This window comes from Arctopsyche grandis, chromosome 1, assembly GCF_051622035.1.
Source record: "Arctopsyche grandis isolate Sample6627 chromosome 1, ASM5162203v2, whole genome shotgun sequence".
NCBI classification, from domain to species: Eukaryota; Metazoa; Arthropoda; class Insecta; order Trichoptera; family Hydropsychidae; genus Arctopsyche; species Arctopsyche grandis.
In genome coordinates this window covers 22,907,923-22,926,364 of record NC_135355.1, presented here as the reverse complement: position 1 = coordinate 22,926,364, position 18,442 = coordinate 22,907,923, and the positions used below count along the sequence as shown (strand labels likewise).

The 18,442-nt window shown below is 32.4% G+C and overlaps 2 protein-coding genes across 3 annotated transcripts in view; one reads left to right on the top strand and one right to left on the bottom strand.

Moving 5' to 3' along the window:
- Positions 1 to 5,667: 5,667 nt before the first annotated feature.
- LOC143909152 (uncharacterized) lies at positions 5,668 to 9,707 on the bottom strand. The gene is made up of 5 exons (XM_077427056.1): positions 9,517 to 9,707; positions 9,313 to 9,445; positions 6,616 to 9,209; positions 6,303 to 6,433; positions 5,668 to 6,239 (listed from the first exon to the last, which is right to left on the bottom strand). Exons 1-5 carry the CDS (start codon positions 9,633 to 9,635, stop codon positions 6,019 to 6,021), a joined length of 3,198 nt encoding a protein of 1,065 aa, XP_077283182.1. The 5' UTR covers positions 9,636 to 9,707; the 3' UTR covers positions 5,668 to 6,018.
- Positions 9,708 to 16,050: 6,343 nt separating this feature from the next.
- LOC143909124 (uncharacterized) overlaps positions 16,051 to 18,442 on the top strand; it is a 40,587-nt gene continuing 38,195 nt past the window's right edge. For both annotated transcript variants that reach the window (XM_077427036.1, XM_077427028.1), the window contains exon 1: positions 16,051 to 16,666. The gene's annotated coding sequence lies outside the window, so the exon portion shown is untranslated. The remainder of the gene's footprint in view (positions 16,667 to 18,442) is intronic.

Here is an 18,442-nt window from a genome sequence, read left to right as displayed (position 1 = left end):
ATGACAGAGATGACAAAGAAATGCCACTGAGCAATAATTATATTAGTAATAGTAAATGTCATATGACTAAAGATGTAGAAACGCAACTTATTGAAAATTTAATAACAACAAAATTCTCATCACATATCAACTATGTATAAGATAGGCATGGAGAATTTTTGGGTATTGAAATGAGGCGTGACACAATAAAGGTTAGAAAACACTGTTTTTAGCTATTGAAAAATAATAATAAATTTGTAATACAAACCTGCCTGTTTTGTAGCTACATACACCTTCTTCCGCAGACACAAAACTTAGCACTGTTAGAAATATTCCGACCGAAAATATTCGACTCATTTTCAAAACAAATAAAATAGAATATCCAATTACATATAATTATTTTTATGGGCATGAGGTCTGTATAAGTAGACTAATTGCAAGCAAATGTTTTGAAATATAGATATGTAATTAATCTTTAAACAAACGGTTGTCCATTTGTACCGATGTTTCCAGTGCCGTGCATTTCTATTGTCATTGAAATAAAAAGCACGCATTGATACCTTGCTTACTTCAAAACAATGAAGTGTTTGATATTAAGCAATTATATTATCTTAAAATTAATTTCATTTGAACTCCGTTTTTTTAATGAGGTCTACATACATACAATATCAATTATACCAATATTATAAGAGAAAGCATTTTATTATATCTAATATATAATTTCGAAAGAGACTTTGTAAGTATGTAATGTTGGTTGGTAACATCGAAAATATTTCGAAAGATACTTTGTATGTTAATATATACATATGTTTATAAGTACATAACTTTGGTTGGTAATCGTTAACAAGTCAAAATTTCTATGACGACGAGTCGATTTTTTTTCCATTCAAATAAATTTAATAAAAATACAATTGAATATTTACTATTATATCCGCCATGTTTAAGCTGTTATATTACAAATATAATACTATAAGCGAATCTGGGTAAAACAACTAATTTTATAAATTAAAAAAATATATATTATATATAATGCAATTATACTTGTGGATAAATGAAATCTTTCATGTGAAATAATTAATAATAAATATATCACATGCATAAATTAATTATTTTATTATGATATGTCATCAAACGTAATAGAGGACGACCTTTGAAAAGAACAGGATGTTGATTGTTCTGGAAAAATTGTTGATTTTAACACATCCTCTATGAGTGATCACTCACTATTTAAAAAATAACGTATGACGAATTTTATGATAAGAACCATCCATTTAACGATTCGACTTTCCGTGAACACATTCAATCAAATACGTAAATAAATCAAAAAATTAATTATGAAATATTTTGACTAAAATCATATTATTAACTTGTTGTAATTTAAAAATTTCAGCTTTCTTTTATTTGCAATTAGTTACTCCAATTTATGGAGTAACACACACACACACACACACACACACACACACACACACACACACACACAGACGCACGGTAATCTGTGCGTGTGTGTGTGTGTGTGTCCTAACGCTCGCCGAACATAATGAATGAATCGATAATCGATAAAAATCGATAAATTCATTTTTCGACGAGACGACTTTGCCGCGACTCGAACCAGTCATCTCTAAATAGCCTCATATAGGTCTAAACCAGGACTGGGCAAACTACGGCCCGCGGGCCGCATGCGGCTCGCCGAGTATTTTGGTGCGGCCCGCGAGCATTAAAAAAAATTTTACTTTTTTCTGATCTAAAAAATTTGTTAAATGTTTTATCGTTTCTGACATAAGATACAATTCGAATTTGGGCCAATCTAGACTACAAACTTTAATGAGCAATTACACTGAGCAACAAAAAATCACGTTTTTGAGTTACCAGAGCAGAGACCAGTGGCGGCTCGTCCTAATAGGCTGCCGGGCTGCAGCCCCTCCTATAAAATTCTAAAATATATGTTTAATAATACATTTAATATTTTATTTATTAATGATATTTTTTTATTAGTTGGATGGACGAACTATTGGGGCTTTCGACAGAGTTAATATTACTTACAATATCACCCATATCCAAAAGGGTGATATTTTAAGTAATTTTGACCGTTTCGAAGACTCCACTAACTTGTATGGTGACAGATGAATTAAAATGTTGCTGTACTGGCTGTAAAGTTTTACAGCGCCGCCCTGAACGCCACGCAGCCCGGAGTTTCGGAACGAGAAAGAGAAATAGCTATTTGCAACTGCAGATAGCTCTTTCTCTTTCACTCACTCTGCCGTTTTGGGCTGGATAGTCGGCAGCCTTCGCCTGTTAAACAACATTCATCTGCCAGTTTGTGTAAGATTTCGCGGGCTTGATCTTATATTTGATTAGTTGAATCGCACGATCACAGCTTTATTCGTTTTCGTTACTCTTAATTGTTTGTGTACGAGCCCTCATCAAATCTTCGGTGAGTCGTTTTCATTTTGATAACAGCAAACTTTTTTCAAATCTGTTTCTCGTAATTTTTATTTAAATATATTAAGATTTTTTTTCTTTTAAAAATGGAAGAAAAAAAGAATTCAATAAAATATTTACAAAATTTGCACTTTTCGCGACTAGAACTTACCGAAAAAGTCGCTATAAAAGCATTAGGGTGCCTCACGCCCAATTTAATTATTTCACAGCCTGCAACTAGTAGATCTTTTCGTTACTCGCGAAAATTTAACCCAGACATTTATAAAAAATACAATTGGTTAACGGGAAGTACAGAAAAAAACGCGTTATTTTGTTATCCGTGTCTTTTGTTTGGAGGCGAGTCGCCAGGCGAAGCATCTTGGGCGAAAACAGGAGTTATTGACTTAAAACATTTAAACGATAAAATTAAAAAAACCCGAGGGAAGTGTCGAACACTTAAAAAATGTATGTAATCTCACGATTTTGGGATCGGCTAACATAAAAACCCATTTAAGCGAAGCCTATCGGCGGGAAACAGATCGGGAAAAAAAATCGGGATGTTTTATTTAAAATTATTGATTGCGTTAAATTTTGTGGTAAATTTGAAATGCCAATGAGGGGACACGATGAAACAGATAATTCAAAAAATCCAGGAGTTTTTCGGGGGCTTCTAGAATATTCACAAAATTTCGACGATTCTTTAAAAAAACATTTTCAAACTTCTTCGGTTTTTAAAGGGACATCAAAAACTATTCAAAATGAACTTTTAGATTGTATTTTGAACGTGAGTAGGGAGCAAATAAGTGCTGAAATAAAAAAAATGCAACTTATCTAGCTGTTATGGCAGATGAAACAATCGATGTATCGATGCATTGTCAAAAGGTTAATGTTTTTCGTTACGAATTAGGGGGTAAAGTTTTTGAAAGGTTTTGGGGTTTTTTTTAATCCGGAAAATAAGAGCGCAGAAGGTTTAGCAGCATGCATTACTGAACAATTAAAACTAGTTTTAAACGATACCAATGAAAAACTTATTGCTCAAACTTACGACGGTGCCGCTGTAATGAGCGGAGCGAGGGGAGGTGTACAGAAAATTTTGAAACAAACTTATAAAAATGCACACTTCGTTCACTGTTATGCTCATCAATTGTTATGCCGCGTCGCGAAACCAGCAAGCACGAATTTATTTCAGCAATCTTACTGGAGTACCAGCGTATTTTTCAAAATCTTCATCGCGTTTGGACGCACCCCTTTAATGGGTGGTGAATTTTGCTAGTTTTTTTTCAATAATACTTAAATCCACATGTAAGTGGTCGTACGCCAAAAATTGTGCTTATTTTGTCCTGTTATGACATGATAGAACAATTATGGTGACATTTTTTAGACATCTTTTCAGTGCAGCCCCGCCACTAAAAATCATCACGAGCCGCCACTGGCAGAGACTAACCAATCTTTATTAAATTTGACCCACTGAATTCGAATATGATAATGATTTTTATTTTTTAGGTCTTCTTTACGTGATATGAGCGTTTAAAAAAATGCGCACTTTTTACAGATTTTTGGCTTTTGCGGTCTTTAATTCAAAATCTAGTATTGCTGTGCTCAAAGTGAATATTGGAATCAATAGTTAGATGTTTTTATTTTGATTGTGATTTTTTATTGTTTTAAAATACTTATAATTAATTTTCTAGCGAGTTTTAAAAGTCAAAAATATATTTATTTTTTCTCTGCGCTATTTTGCATTTGTTTGGTCAGTTTTTTATTTCACCACGTTTATAAGGATTAGTTTTCTATCTCCATATTTTGTATTTTTGTCTAAACGTACTAACTCGAGCGGTAATTGCTAAGAAAGACTTTCGTTCAGTTTCCGTGAGCGTACACCAGAAACGTTGGTACAAGCGGGACGGCAAGCGAGAGTCCGTCACTTACGCGCGTAAGTGAATCATATTCGATGGCTTAGCCTAGGAAAAATACTTCGGCGAGTATGGGATACAAAAGAAGAAATCGTTCTATTTTTAAAAATGAAAAATATTATCGACTTTCCCGAATTAACTGATAATGACTGGCTGTGTGATTTTGCATTTACTTTGGACATCGTGTCACATTTAAATACTTTCAACACAGTGTTCCATGTGGAAAATTTATATGTCCATGATATGGTGAAAAGTTTGAATGGATTTAAATTAAAACTACGACTGTTTCTTCACTTTATTTTTTAAACGTGTAGACCACTTTTCAACCATGAAATTGCTGAAGATACCAGAAAATAAATTTGAAGAATATGGTGAAATTATCAACGATTTAAGTGTTGAGTTTCTATGAAGATTTGGCGACTTCCGAAAAATTAACATAGGCTTGGCAATTATACGAGATCAATTGCAATATATATATTGATAGCGTATGGACGGAGATATAAATTAAGATTATATATTTACAGTGGGATGCTGATTTAAGGAAAATACACCGCCATGAAGAAATTTGAAAAATTTTGCAACGAATATATATATATATATATATATATATATATATATATATATATATATATATATATATATATATATATATATATATATATATATATATATATATATATATATATATATATATATATATATATATATATATATATATATATATATATATATATATAAATGTTTTAATTGTCCCGCTAATGTGGTAGCTTCATGAGCTACACCTGAATCCTTTCTTTCAGTTTCAGATAAATAATATGCACCATAAACGTCAGCAATTTGATAACGACTTTGAGGTGGCTATATTACCCCACCCTCCCCTACACAATTAATGGAAGAAAAACTCGCATATATGTACATATGTGTGTCTGTAAGTGACACACATATGTACATATATGCTTTAAAAATATATATATTTTTTAATATATATATTTTTTTAATTAATAATCTAAATCTAATCTAAACATATACTCATTTATTTATTGATTTCTGTATTAAGAAATTTCTCGCTACGTACATACTTACTCTTACATCTACGAATAGTTTGAACTTGTTTAATTCTGAAAACGTGTAATATTTATTATATAATTAATTGTAAGAGGTAAAATTCTCCTTCTATTTGTGGCAAAGCCTCACTTATGTGAGCGGGAGTAGAACACAATGGTACTAGTTGACGTCATACCGAGTTCCCTTGTTTCCAGCTCGCGCACACGTAAGTAAAGCTGTGCGATAAAAATAGAGAGAATTTTACCACACGCCACTGCTCTTGAAATAATATAAAAATAATAGTAATGAGCAATCTGAAGTAAATTTTTTATATTTTATTTCATCTTTATTTTATAGTTTATAAATATATAATACATACATAGATAATGGTTTAACAACAGAAAAAACCCGTCAAGGTGGGTGGAGATTGTAAAAATGACACTGCTTACAGAAACTATTCAACAATCTAATTATTTAATAACATTTAAATAATTTTAAGCCCTTCGCATATACAACGATTTCATTATTTATAAAACATGTCGACGTTAATTTATCTTTTTTTAGAATCATAACTATTTGTAAATAACCACCATTTTTTTTTGTATTGTTCGTTGTCTGGAAAAATTCTCGATTTTAATTAACTGTATCATACATACAAATAAAATATTTATTTCTTCATCTTTTGAATGGTGGCATACATGCCTTCGGTATTTTTAGCACCATTTTTAAAATCTAAATCGTTCAAAGGCGTATGTATTTCATTAAAATCTGTAGTAGAATAATTATTGGCCCCCATATACATGGGATTATTATATATCTTAACATTATTCCTTGACAATGATCCAATATCTTCTACAACGTAAAGATTATTATTGTACCTCCACTCACCTGAAAAATGAAATGATGAATATTATATAATTTAAATTAATTTAAAGTAATGATATACCATACTTGAATCGTCATCTTCGGACACAACTGTGCAGAGTCTTTGGCGAACTATCTTATCTAATGCCATTAAAACTAAGCCAACTACCAATACAGTAGCCACTACGATGATCAAATGATAAGGAGATTCTCCGAACCTGTGAATAAAATATATAATTAAATAATAAAAAATAATACTTTTTACATAATAAGCATACCATATGGATTTTAAACCAGTAAAATCTTGTTTTTGTTTTGTTCCACAATATTTTTTATGGCGAAAAATTTCATTTTGAATAAAATCCAGATAATATGAAAGTGGTTCTTTGAAAATACTCACTTTCCCGCTTTCATACCAGCAGTGACCACTGTAAAAAAGGGCTCTTTAGTTTCAGAGCAATTAGCACCAGTAAATCCCTCTAAGCAAATGCATATCCCTTCGTCAGTGCAATTTCCAAATACACACTCTAACTCACAATTTGATTGGCAATATTCTGATGAATCATCTGGGGATCTGACCAACGTAAAACCATCATTGCAGGAGCAAATATCTGGGAAATTGCAAAAGCCATTGATGCAGCCACTGGAACAGTGCGGTTCACATTTGAACGTATCAGATCTTTCAAATCCTTTGTTGCATTTACAAACATTTGGTTCAATGCATTTTCCATTGGAACATTCATTACATATGGGCAAGCAAGCACTAAACGGTCCTAAAGAGGCATATCCTTCTTCGCAGGAGCATACTTCAGGCGCGTTACAACTGCCGTGTCCGCAAGATGTGGTGCAAATTGGATTACATTTATATTTGTTTATTGCATCCAGTTCATACCCTGGTAAGCAACTGCATTTATTATATGCTATACAGATACCATTCAAACACTCCTGTTTACATTGTGGGACGCAAATGTCGGTACCATTCCGTTTTTTAAATCCAAACGAACACGTACATGTGTTCGGCTTGGAGCATCTTCCATTGATGCACTCTTGACTACAACTGGGTACGCATGTGTAAGGATCTTGTTCATCCTCGGTAAAACCATCGATGCAAGTGCACTTGTTCGGTGCAGAACACTTCGCATTGCGACACGGTCTTTTACACCACGGTTGACATACATTTTTGATCTTTTTGTATCCTGAAAAACATTCGCAATTGTCGGGAGCAGAACAGTACCCACTGGTGCAATTCGTGGAACAGATCGGAAGACAATTATAATTATTGGATTCATCCTTTATATAGCCGTTGTTGCATTCACAAATATTTGGTGAAACACACTTCCCATTCTTACAAGGCTCTTTGCATTCAGGCTGGCATAAATATAAATTATTCGGATCTTGTGAAAAGTTCGGATAGCATTCGCATACTCCGGGAGATTTGCAGTGCCCGTTGATGCAAGTCTCGTTGCACACTGGTTCACAGATGAATTTATCGTTGGTCGTAGAGAATCCCTCGAAACATTTACACACATCTGGCGATACACATTCTCCATTGGAACAAGGTGTCTTACATATAGGTTCGCAATTTGCTGAGGAATTATATCCGGTGAAGCAAGAGCAATTATTCGGCGATGAGCAAAAACCATTTGTGCAGTCGATTTCGCAATGCGGAATGCATTTTCCTTCTACTTCCGAGTCTTTTTTGAATCCATCATTACACATACATAAATTGGGTGATGAGCAAAATCCATTAACGCAAGGTTGTTCACATTTAGGCAAGCAATTGTATAAATCATTCGGATCTTGCGTGTAATTTGCGAAACATTCGCACTCTCCAGGAGAATTGCAATAGCCGTTGATGCAAGTCTCGTTGCACGCTGGTTCGCAGATGAACTTATCATTGGTCGTAGTATACCCTTCGAAACATTTACACTTATCTGGTGACACACATTCTCCATTGAAACAAGATGTCGTGCATATTGGTTCACAAAAAGTTGATGAATTATAACTCATACGATATCCCATTAAACAAGTGCAATTATTCGGCGATGAACAAAAACCATTTGTGCAATCGTCTTCGCAATGTGGAATGCATTTTCCTTCTACTTCCAAGTCTTCTTTGAATCCATCATTACACAAACACAAATTGGGCGAGGAGCAAAATCCATTAACACACGGCTGTTCGCATTTGGGCAAGCAATTGTATAAATCGTTTGGATCTTGGGTGTAGTTTGAAAAACATTCACACTCTCCAGGAGAATTGCAATAGCCGTTGGTGCAAGTTTCATTACACACTGGTTCACAGATGAACTTATCGTCACTCGTTGTGTATCCGTCAAAACATTGACACATATCTGGCGCAATGCATTCACCATTTAAACAAGATGTTGTGCATATTGGTTCGCAGTGAGTAGATGAATTATAGCTCTGTCGATATCCCGCTGAACAAGTGCAAATATTCGGCGCTGAGCAGAATCCGTTTATGCATTCATCGTCGCAAGTCGGAATGCACTTTTCATTTGAATCAAATTTGAATCCTGTGTTGCATGTGCACTTGTTTGGTGATGAGCAGTAGCCGTTCAAACAACTCTCATTACATATCGGATTGCACACGTGTGACATCAAAACTTCCGTGCCGTAGCCTTGGTTGCACGTGCACAAGTTCACACCGGTGCACTTCCCGTTTATGCATTCTGGATTACACGAAGGTACACATTTGTATTTGTCTTCGACATCAATTTGAAAGCCATTGAAGCATACGCATTGATTTGGGGCTGCACAGTATCCGTTTTGGCACGGTGATAGACACGTGGGTAGGCATTCGCCGGTCGAACTCTTGTGATAGCCATCGTGACATTTGCACTGGTTTTGACCAATGCAGTCACCGTTGATGCAGTTTGGAACACAATTTTCAGGCTCGGGATCACATGAATTCTTTTCTGGATTGTATGTAAAACCATCGCAACAGTAATTGAATTTTTTCTTCTCAATGTAAGTCTAGAAAAAAAATGTTAGCTTTTAAATATATCACTTTTAACTCGATAGTTTTCATTTACTTATTTTTTAGTTGTTTTAAATTTAGAAAATAAAAATTGTTTACCACACGACGTGGGTAAGTTTTGGTGACTTTCTTAGTTCGATTACACTTCTGTGTTTTACCATTCACTTTGCAAATGGCAGTGTACTGCACAGACACTTGTTTTCTATATGTCAGATTTTTTACTTTTCTTTCCCTTAATTAAAAATCAAGTTAATTGTTAATCATTATTCAGTCTTGATCATTATTAAAATGGGTGAAACTTACGTTAAATCTTTACTTCCACAAATGCCGTCGGATTGTGCGTCAATTTTCTCAACGAAATTAAAAATTAATAAAATAATCACAAATATTGAAACGATGCGCAAACACCGAAAGACATCCATGATGCAAGTGAATTATTCCACAACCCTGTGGCCATCATCTGAACGTACTCCTGGGAGATCCTGTTGGTCTGTGGTTAGTGTTACGAGCAATAAAATACATTCAACGAGAAATCAGTGGCGTAGACAAATAATTTAATCAACGTGTAATTATATTCAATAAAAGAATAATTTATTTATACCGAATACTTCCATCATGACTCTGGAAAAGTTAAAAATGTATACTTTCTACAATACAGTAAATAGCTTAATACAAAACTTTTTACTCTGTTTCACAAATGTTTTTCATTATCTGAATAAAAAATCTTGATATAGTTATACTATATTATTATATGAAAATATCTACCTACACGAGTAATACCGGATTTACACGACACGAGTAAACCCAGACCGAGTAACCAGACGAGTAGCTCGGATATTACGCGTAACGTGGCAACAGATGATCCGAGCGTTTTTGGACGCTGGAATCCGACCAGAGTAAGTCGAACCGCACTCAACTTTGTCGATTGTTATTGAAATATGAAATATAAATATGAAAAATAGTGTCGAAAGTACATACATACATACATATGTATATACGAAAAAATGTTCAGAAACAGAGACAATACTTGTGAAGTAGTATGTTACTAGACTGCGGACCCAAAGCGCGCCGTTCATTGTTCAATTGTTGTAAATGCTTTATTAAAGGTTTGCCGAACCTTTTTTTTTGCACTTAAGATTTGTAAATAGAGCCAAACCGCCCCGATTCCTGGAAAAAGCACGCTCTCTATCCGCAGTCTAGTTATTACATGTCTGTATATTTATCTTCCTGCTAAACCTCATGAAAAAAATTATCTTGGACGTCCAAGTAACTCATCCAAGTGACTTGGTCTGGTTTTATTCGTATCGTATCAACCCGGTATTAGTTCATGTTTACGATTATCAGTATTCCACAGTAACAAAACTATATCGCTTAATCAATTTTAATATTTTACATATATAAATTTTAAGAAATATAATTCCGTAGTATAAAATAACGTAATAAATAGAAATATGTTATCAAATGGTAGCGCCACTGAATAAATATCAAACAAAAACAGGAAGCTCGGTTAGAAATAAAAATCTAGCTGATTTGTTTTTATCAGTTAATAACAGGCCAGCGAAATTTGCGATGGAAAGTAGTGTTTAATAACATAATAAAAGTAAATGATATATATGTATGTATATATTTTTAAATAAATAATCCAAATCTTCAAATCTCTTGTGTATTAATTAACAATTAATTTAGAACTTAGAATAACAAGAATTGCGTGGCGAAGTGAAATAAATTCATAATTTGGTTTATTCGCTGAAGTCACGCGATAACCACACTTACCCAAGATTATGTATGTACATGCATATCTATGTTTTTCTTGAAACTTTCTTTTATTTCCTATGCTTTACCTACATTGTGTAGGTAAATAAATAATGCACCTATACATGTGTTTACATACAAACATAAACAAAAAACATTAAAAAATTTAAGACGTTCGGAATGCAACTCTCCAAAGCTAATTCAAAAATGATAATTAAATAAATAAATATATTTAACAAAAATAAATTTTCAAAATTATTCATGAATAAGAACTTAACTGCCGTTGATTTGAAGCCAACTGCTTCATATTTCGAGATATTTAACAATATGCAAGCCCAACTGGATTCATCAGTCAATGATTTTATAAAATTCATTTCAGAAAATAACGACTCTCAAGCATGTAAAAGAGAAAATTGATTATATCACCAGGGCCGGCTTAAAGAGGCAGCACATATATATCATAGGCACGTATCTAGGGGCGCCATAGCCAAAGGGTACTGTGAGGCACCTTCATTTTTTTCATTTTTGATCATAAAATAAAAAAAATTGTCTTTCTTTATAAAACAATATATATTCAATTTTATTTTTCTATTAGAAGTAATAATACTGAACATAAAATATTATAATTTATGACGAACGCAGGAAGTTGACTGTCAACTATCGAATACTCAGGAATAAAACTTGTCAAACAATAAACTGTCGTGGTTCAAATGGTTACAAGGAATTGTATTTTAATAAAATACTGCTGAATCGTGTCTTTAAACGAAGTATGTATGTACATATATCGGAGATGGATTTACTTCACGAAATTAAATATCTTAACCAATCATAAAAAAATTAAGAAATCTCAGTCGAAAAAATTCTTCAATTCATTGTTACATATAAATCAATGTCTTCATTGCGAATTTATTCATAGCTCTCCGTATTTTTCTAACGTTATCCGTTTCAATGATGAGCGTGAAAAGGAGCTTTTCTAAAGTAAAGTTAATAAAAACCAGATTAAAATCACCCTTGAATTTATTAGACGCGATTAGACGCTTGGGCAATGATATTCATTGAATGAGAACTTTGAAAACAATTTGATATAGAAGAATTGTACATCAACAAAAGCCAGAAAAACATTTAAGGGGGCTGCAGAAATCCAATCTGCGTAAAGGCGCCATACACCCTCGAGCCGGGCCTGGCCATCACCAGTTCTTTTAAAACAGCCAAGATTTCTGGAATGATGTTTCAAGCTATTTTTGAATTAAACCTTATTTTTCATTTGCTGGCGAAATTCTGCATTTATGTATGTAACTGACAAATTTTAAATCGTTCGCGTGCCACCAAAATTTTTGTATGTGCCACCTTTGGCACACGTGCTCTAGGTTCATAATCTCGGACCTATGTAGTTGATATTCCAGAGGCAAATAAATGTCAGCGACACTGATTTTAAATTCTATTATAAAACTGAAATTAAAAAACGATTTTATACAAGCACTTTGAATGTGTAGGTGTTCTGTTTAACCTTATTTTGTTATCGCCTAGATAAACATGAACTATGAAATTTGACTATCGCAACCAACCGCATTCGAAAAAAATGACACAATATCATCACTGATGATAGATTTTGAGTCATATCCTATTTTTGCTATAATTTTAAGTCTGACATAGATATGTGATACATATAATTATATTAATGATATTTTATTTTTCAATGTGTTTAAAAGCGTGAATCGATCGCCGAATTTTATTTTTATCGCAGACAATCTATTTGACATACATTTTGAGCCGTCATATACTTGATTGTAGTATCGTAGAGGGTCGTAGCGAAAATCCCACGTATTCGCGACGAGTCGATGACTACGAGTTGCGCAGTGGGGTCGTGCCAATGTCAGTGCAGGCCCAAAACTGACACCCCGTATGTATACCCGACTTTGCACCCAACTAGACTCTTTGTGTAGATTTTCGTGGATCGATCGGCTTGAAAATTAAGTCGGATGAATATATTAAACGATTCAATTTAGTTTTTTTTTTGCGAATCATAAAAATTCATCGTTTTTAGGTAGATTGCTGATAGAAAATGATTCGGTCTTGCTCGTCTTCTTTCGTCAATCTTCGGAAAATTTCAGGTTCATGAAAATAGGGATGAAAAATCTTACCATCCATTGATATATTTTGTTTTTTATTTCATTCAATTATTTCTTTTCTTTCTTAACAATTTTATTTGATATACATATGTATAATATGTACATTAGGGTTTCTAGGGTCGACCTGGAATCTATAAATAACATTTCATGTACATATAAATATTATTTATAGATTCTGCGTGTACATTAAAATATTACCTTATTTGTTCGAGAACCTGATTTTACGGCTTGTGAGTTCTGAGAAAACTGCGAACAATGGAAGAGGGTTTTATATAATATATTGAAAATAAATACCGAAATACGACGATACGGCGTACTGAAATTTGGCTAAATATAGAATTTAACTATATATATATATATATATATATATATATATATATATATATATATATATATATATATATATATATATATAGCGTACATATTTTTGCATTTTGCCTCAGACTACTCTAAGACTTCAGAGGGTAAAAATCGTTTCAAAATTATTATCTCATCATCATACCTGATTTCGTTAACGGTAAGTACTTTATTTTATTTATTTCTAGTAATTCTCTTAAAAAAATCAGTTTTATTCTTGACCGAATATAAGTATAGTTTTCATTATATTTTTCGAAAAACTAAAAAATTCTATAATACTAATGATAGTAATAAAAGGACACAAATTACACATTTGCTAAATGTGCCGGTCATATTGGTATACCTCTGCTGAGATATAATTGTTTTAATAACATTAATATTGATATTGATATTCATTAATATTGTATTTGTATTTGTTTATTATATGTTTTATATCACCTTCTATAGTATTTTTCCAGAATTGTATAATGAAACAAAATAAATTTAAAAAATTTGAATTTAAAATCTGGTTTTTAATTTTGATTTTGGACCCGTATCCGAACTGAATCCGTGTGGTTTTGAAAACCCGGGTTTTCAGAAATCCTAATGTACATACATATACTAAATATGTCCCTGTTTTTATCGCACAGCCTTGATTAGGTGTGTGTAAGCAGGATACAAGAGGACTCGATATGTTGTCACCAATTTATTTTAATTTATTTATCGATATTTTCTGACATATGTATTATATATGTAAATTGCTTTCCCAAATATAAACTACTTTACTTATCATTCCCCATGAGACGTGAACCATAAAGATATAAACATTCATAGGCCCTTGTTTATAATTAATTATTATACACATAAATACGATATCATGTTTAAAATATGTAAATATACGTATCTTTTAAAAAATATATTATCTTATTGATACATATTCCACTGTAAGCTATAAGATACTGCTATGTTAACCGGTGTAGTACCTCCCTTTATAGATATCCATATTCATAAGTTTATACATTCGATTATCTCCTAAGCCACTCAACGGATTGGACTTTTTTACAACCAATAAGTTTGATTGATTGTAACTTCTGTAAAATGTTCATAATACATCTTAGGTCTATTATAATAGTTTCTGATCTAGCGATCAATTTATATTTTGCAATATTTTTTTTTTAGTATTTATCTTACTGTAACTAACAATAAAAAAAATAAACTTTTATAAGTTTTATAACTTTTATAAACTAAAATAAATAAAAATAAACTTTTTTTTTGTGTACACTAATAACAAAAATAAACATTTTATAAGCTCTTTTTCATTCCTAGAATTTGTGGAAAATTAGGGTTAGTGTGCATGTTACAGTGAAAGCATATTTCAAGTGAAAATATATTTTTACAGTGAAAATGTATCAAACAAGCAGTGAAAATGTATCAAACAATGAATTTACAACTTTTAACTCCATAAATTTAACCTAACAACTCAATCTTAAATGAATAGAGCCAACCCTTACTTGACCAACCCTGAAAATGTAACTGGTTATGATTTCACTGAAATGTTAGTGAAAATATATTTTCACTTGAAATATAATTTCACTGTGACATACATATAAAAATATTAGGTACATATTCTTCGGCACATATTTGATTAATATTTTTCCAGTGAATTCATACGACTAAAATATCGTGTTGAATAGAATAATCGACTTTTCGTTATTTTCGTAACTTTTGTGATCCAAATTATTAAATTAATCATTCATGCTATTTTTTCAACGAAAAAAATTACTCCTGCGGCGCTTTAATACGGTTTGATACAAAAAGTTTGTGTATCATATTATGAATTATCAAAAACAAGTTCACGTTTTCATTCTATTTTAAGTATCTATTATACATATAGAGTTATTGCAAAAAAATTCACCGAGGTGTTGAATCAAAATTTTAATTAGTAAATTTGATTTTATGTTTCTTTTTTCTAAATATATATTTTTTTAATTAAGGAGGGGGGGGCTAGCGCCCCCATAGCCTCCTCCTAGCTGTGATTTATTTATTTTTTAACATATTAGCCACAGTGACATTACAGAGTACTTTAACGCGTCACTGCGGCCAGACATATAATCATAACATAAATATAGGTATACAAAACATCAATGCTCAACAACATTTATATTTGATAAAATCAACCACGAGCGTTGCTCCACAACACTAAACCAGTTCAGCGCAGCTTAAATTAAAAAAGTCAAATTCACCAGCAACCCGGTTGAGCTGATAAATCGCTCTAGATATTGAAGACGTTTCCAACATATTTGTACAAACCACAGAAGGAGAAAACAAATCACGAATATACCAAATTATGATGTATAACATAATAGCAAAATAGCTGAAAACCCTATATTCACATAATAAGTATGATGAATCTTTTATATAGTATTTTTCTAATTTTCCTTATCTAATATGTTCTAAATATCTGAAATATTTAAAATCAGTTATTGATTTATTTTCAAAACCACCCGTTGAATTTCAAAAGACAAAACTCCAACAACCCTGCATTAAAATCGAGGTAGCAACCCTGAATCGGGGAGGCTGTATAGAGGAAAGGTTTCCACACCCCTCCCGTAGAGCGCTCAGTGCCTAAACCGGCTCCGTTCGGTAAACTCGTACAGTATCAATATAACGATTTTCGCATTACGTAAAAATAAAAAAATAATAAAAAAACATGTACAAACATGAATTTGTATCCGAACTCAAAGCGCACACACCCGCACAAACAGACCCACGTTGACACGTCATAGCAAGTGCATATCCGAAGTGCAAGCGTGGAATGCAATCGGATAAGAAAAATCGCATTATCCGCCGCCGCCGCCGCTCACCTGCAATACATCAATTTGGCCGATCGTTATTTTCGCACGCACGATGAGCTCTACTGACTTCCATTTACACGAGCGCCGGTCCGTGTAAACCGAACACGCTTTATCGACTTGACGCGAGAGAAGCGATCGCGTGTCAATATAGGGTCAAATGTGCTCGGCTAATTGCGATTGCAAATCTCTCGCCGATCTCGGCAAACTCGTCCAGACACTCGAGCTCGACGAAACGCCGAAACAGTAATAAAATACATACCTAAAAGCGATCGCTCGAACTCACAACGAACGGATTGATTCGTTGTGCGAATGCGAATTGAGTGATATGTTAGTGATGCTTAGCGTCCGTGACACAAAAACTGAAGATTTTTCGTGAAATAGGTAATTTTATTTTATTTAGTAATTATGTATTACAATCATTATTAGTTTCATGTACAGCTTGAATGTTAACAGCAGTATTATAAACTCAATTCGTCCTTTCTAGCGGATACTATTTATAATGTATGTAATAAAGCCGCAAATCGTGGCGCGAGACCGCATTTGATAGGATTGTAATCTTTAAATTTCCGGGAAGACGCTTTGGGTTTATTAGACTTAAATATAAATATAATACGATTGCGCACTCGTGTGGTCCATTTTGCGGAATGGAAACCAATTTCATTTTAATATTTTATAACAGCCATTAAAATGTTATTTCGTTTCGTTTATTTAGATTACATATGTATGTACATAGTATCATGTATTGATTAAATTATAAATAGATGAATTTAGTTCAGTGGCCAGTTTTATTTTTAAGTGTCCGATTAATTTTAAAATTAAATTTGTAATTTCAAATATACAGTATATGATAAACATATGTACATATGTATATTTGAATCCAATGAAAGAAAGACTCCGATTGCAATCATTACGCTTTTACATAATTGTAATCGTTACATAATATTATCTTTGTTTCATTCAGCGGACATTTTGACTGATAACATTAACGATATATCATTCATATGTACAGTTGAAAGCTATTTAAACTCCACGATTCAATTTGAAGCTGAAACTAATTTTGACGTAAATTTATTTGTTGAAGCCACCCATTTAATTACAAAACGAACACGGGATTTCAAAATTAAATTCCTTTCGAAATTCCGTGATCTGTTCGTTATATTCATCAAATCTGAATATAAATAGATTTACATTTCTAATCACGTTGTTAATGTATGTATGTACATATTTATTACATAGTTTTTCAACTTTGTGCTAACTTTTATAATTAGTTATATGGAAAATATGTTAAAACTGTATGAAGTGTGTCAAGTTACTTAAACCATCATAGTCAACGAAACTATTGTCTCATATATGATGACAACCACGAAACGCATCAATCTTTATAAAAAAGAAATTCAATCGCAATAATTTGTACTCTATCTACATACATACATATTTAACATCAACGTTCCCTCTAATTTGTATATTGTGTGTGCGGATCATCAACGCATCTGAGTAGTAAAATTTCAGAAAAAAAATGTGTGCAAATATGTAGGTACCTTACCTATTCCTCGCTCACTTGTGCATCGATGAATGAATTCGTCATATTATAGGGCTTTCATGCAGAAAAAAACACTTTTTACAAAAAACCTTAAACCAACCAATTTTTTGCACAATTTCAAAAATATTACTCAAAATGTAATATTATATACGGCACAAATACGTATATATCTTTAATATGGCTATTAAATGTATTCCAAATTTTATATGAGATATTTAATTGATGAGTTTAATTGGGACACTAAAAATAATGAAATAATAATTCAATGAACATTTTATTTTTTCAATAATCATTTTTTCTCCCTCCTGTCCTTTCTATCGACCCGATATTTTTCAAAAATTTTTCCCGAATGAAATGTATGACTTAATTCGTAATAAACATTCTAAATGTTCATCTTCCATTATATTTCTCGATTTGGATTTAATCGCGTTCATAAAATCAAAAAATCTTTTTTCACATACAGCGCTTGATGCCTGAAAAGTTTCACAGATATCCAATAAAACAAAAAACCATTGAAATATTCTCAAATTTATCACTGGTGTAATAAATCGGTATTTTTTTTTAATCGAACCAGTCTTCTCTCTCGGCAACTATAAATTTAAGATCACAATATTGTT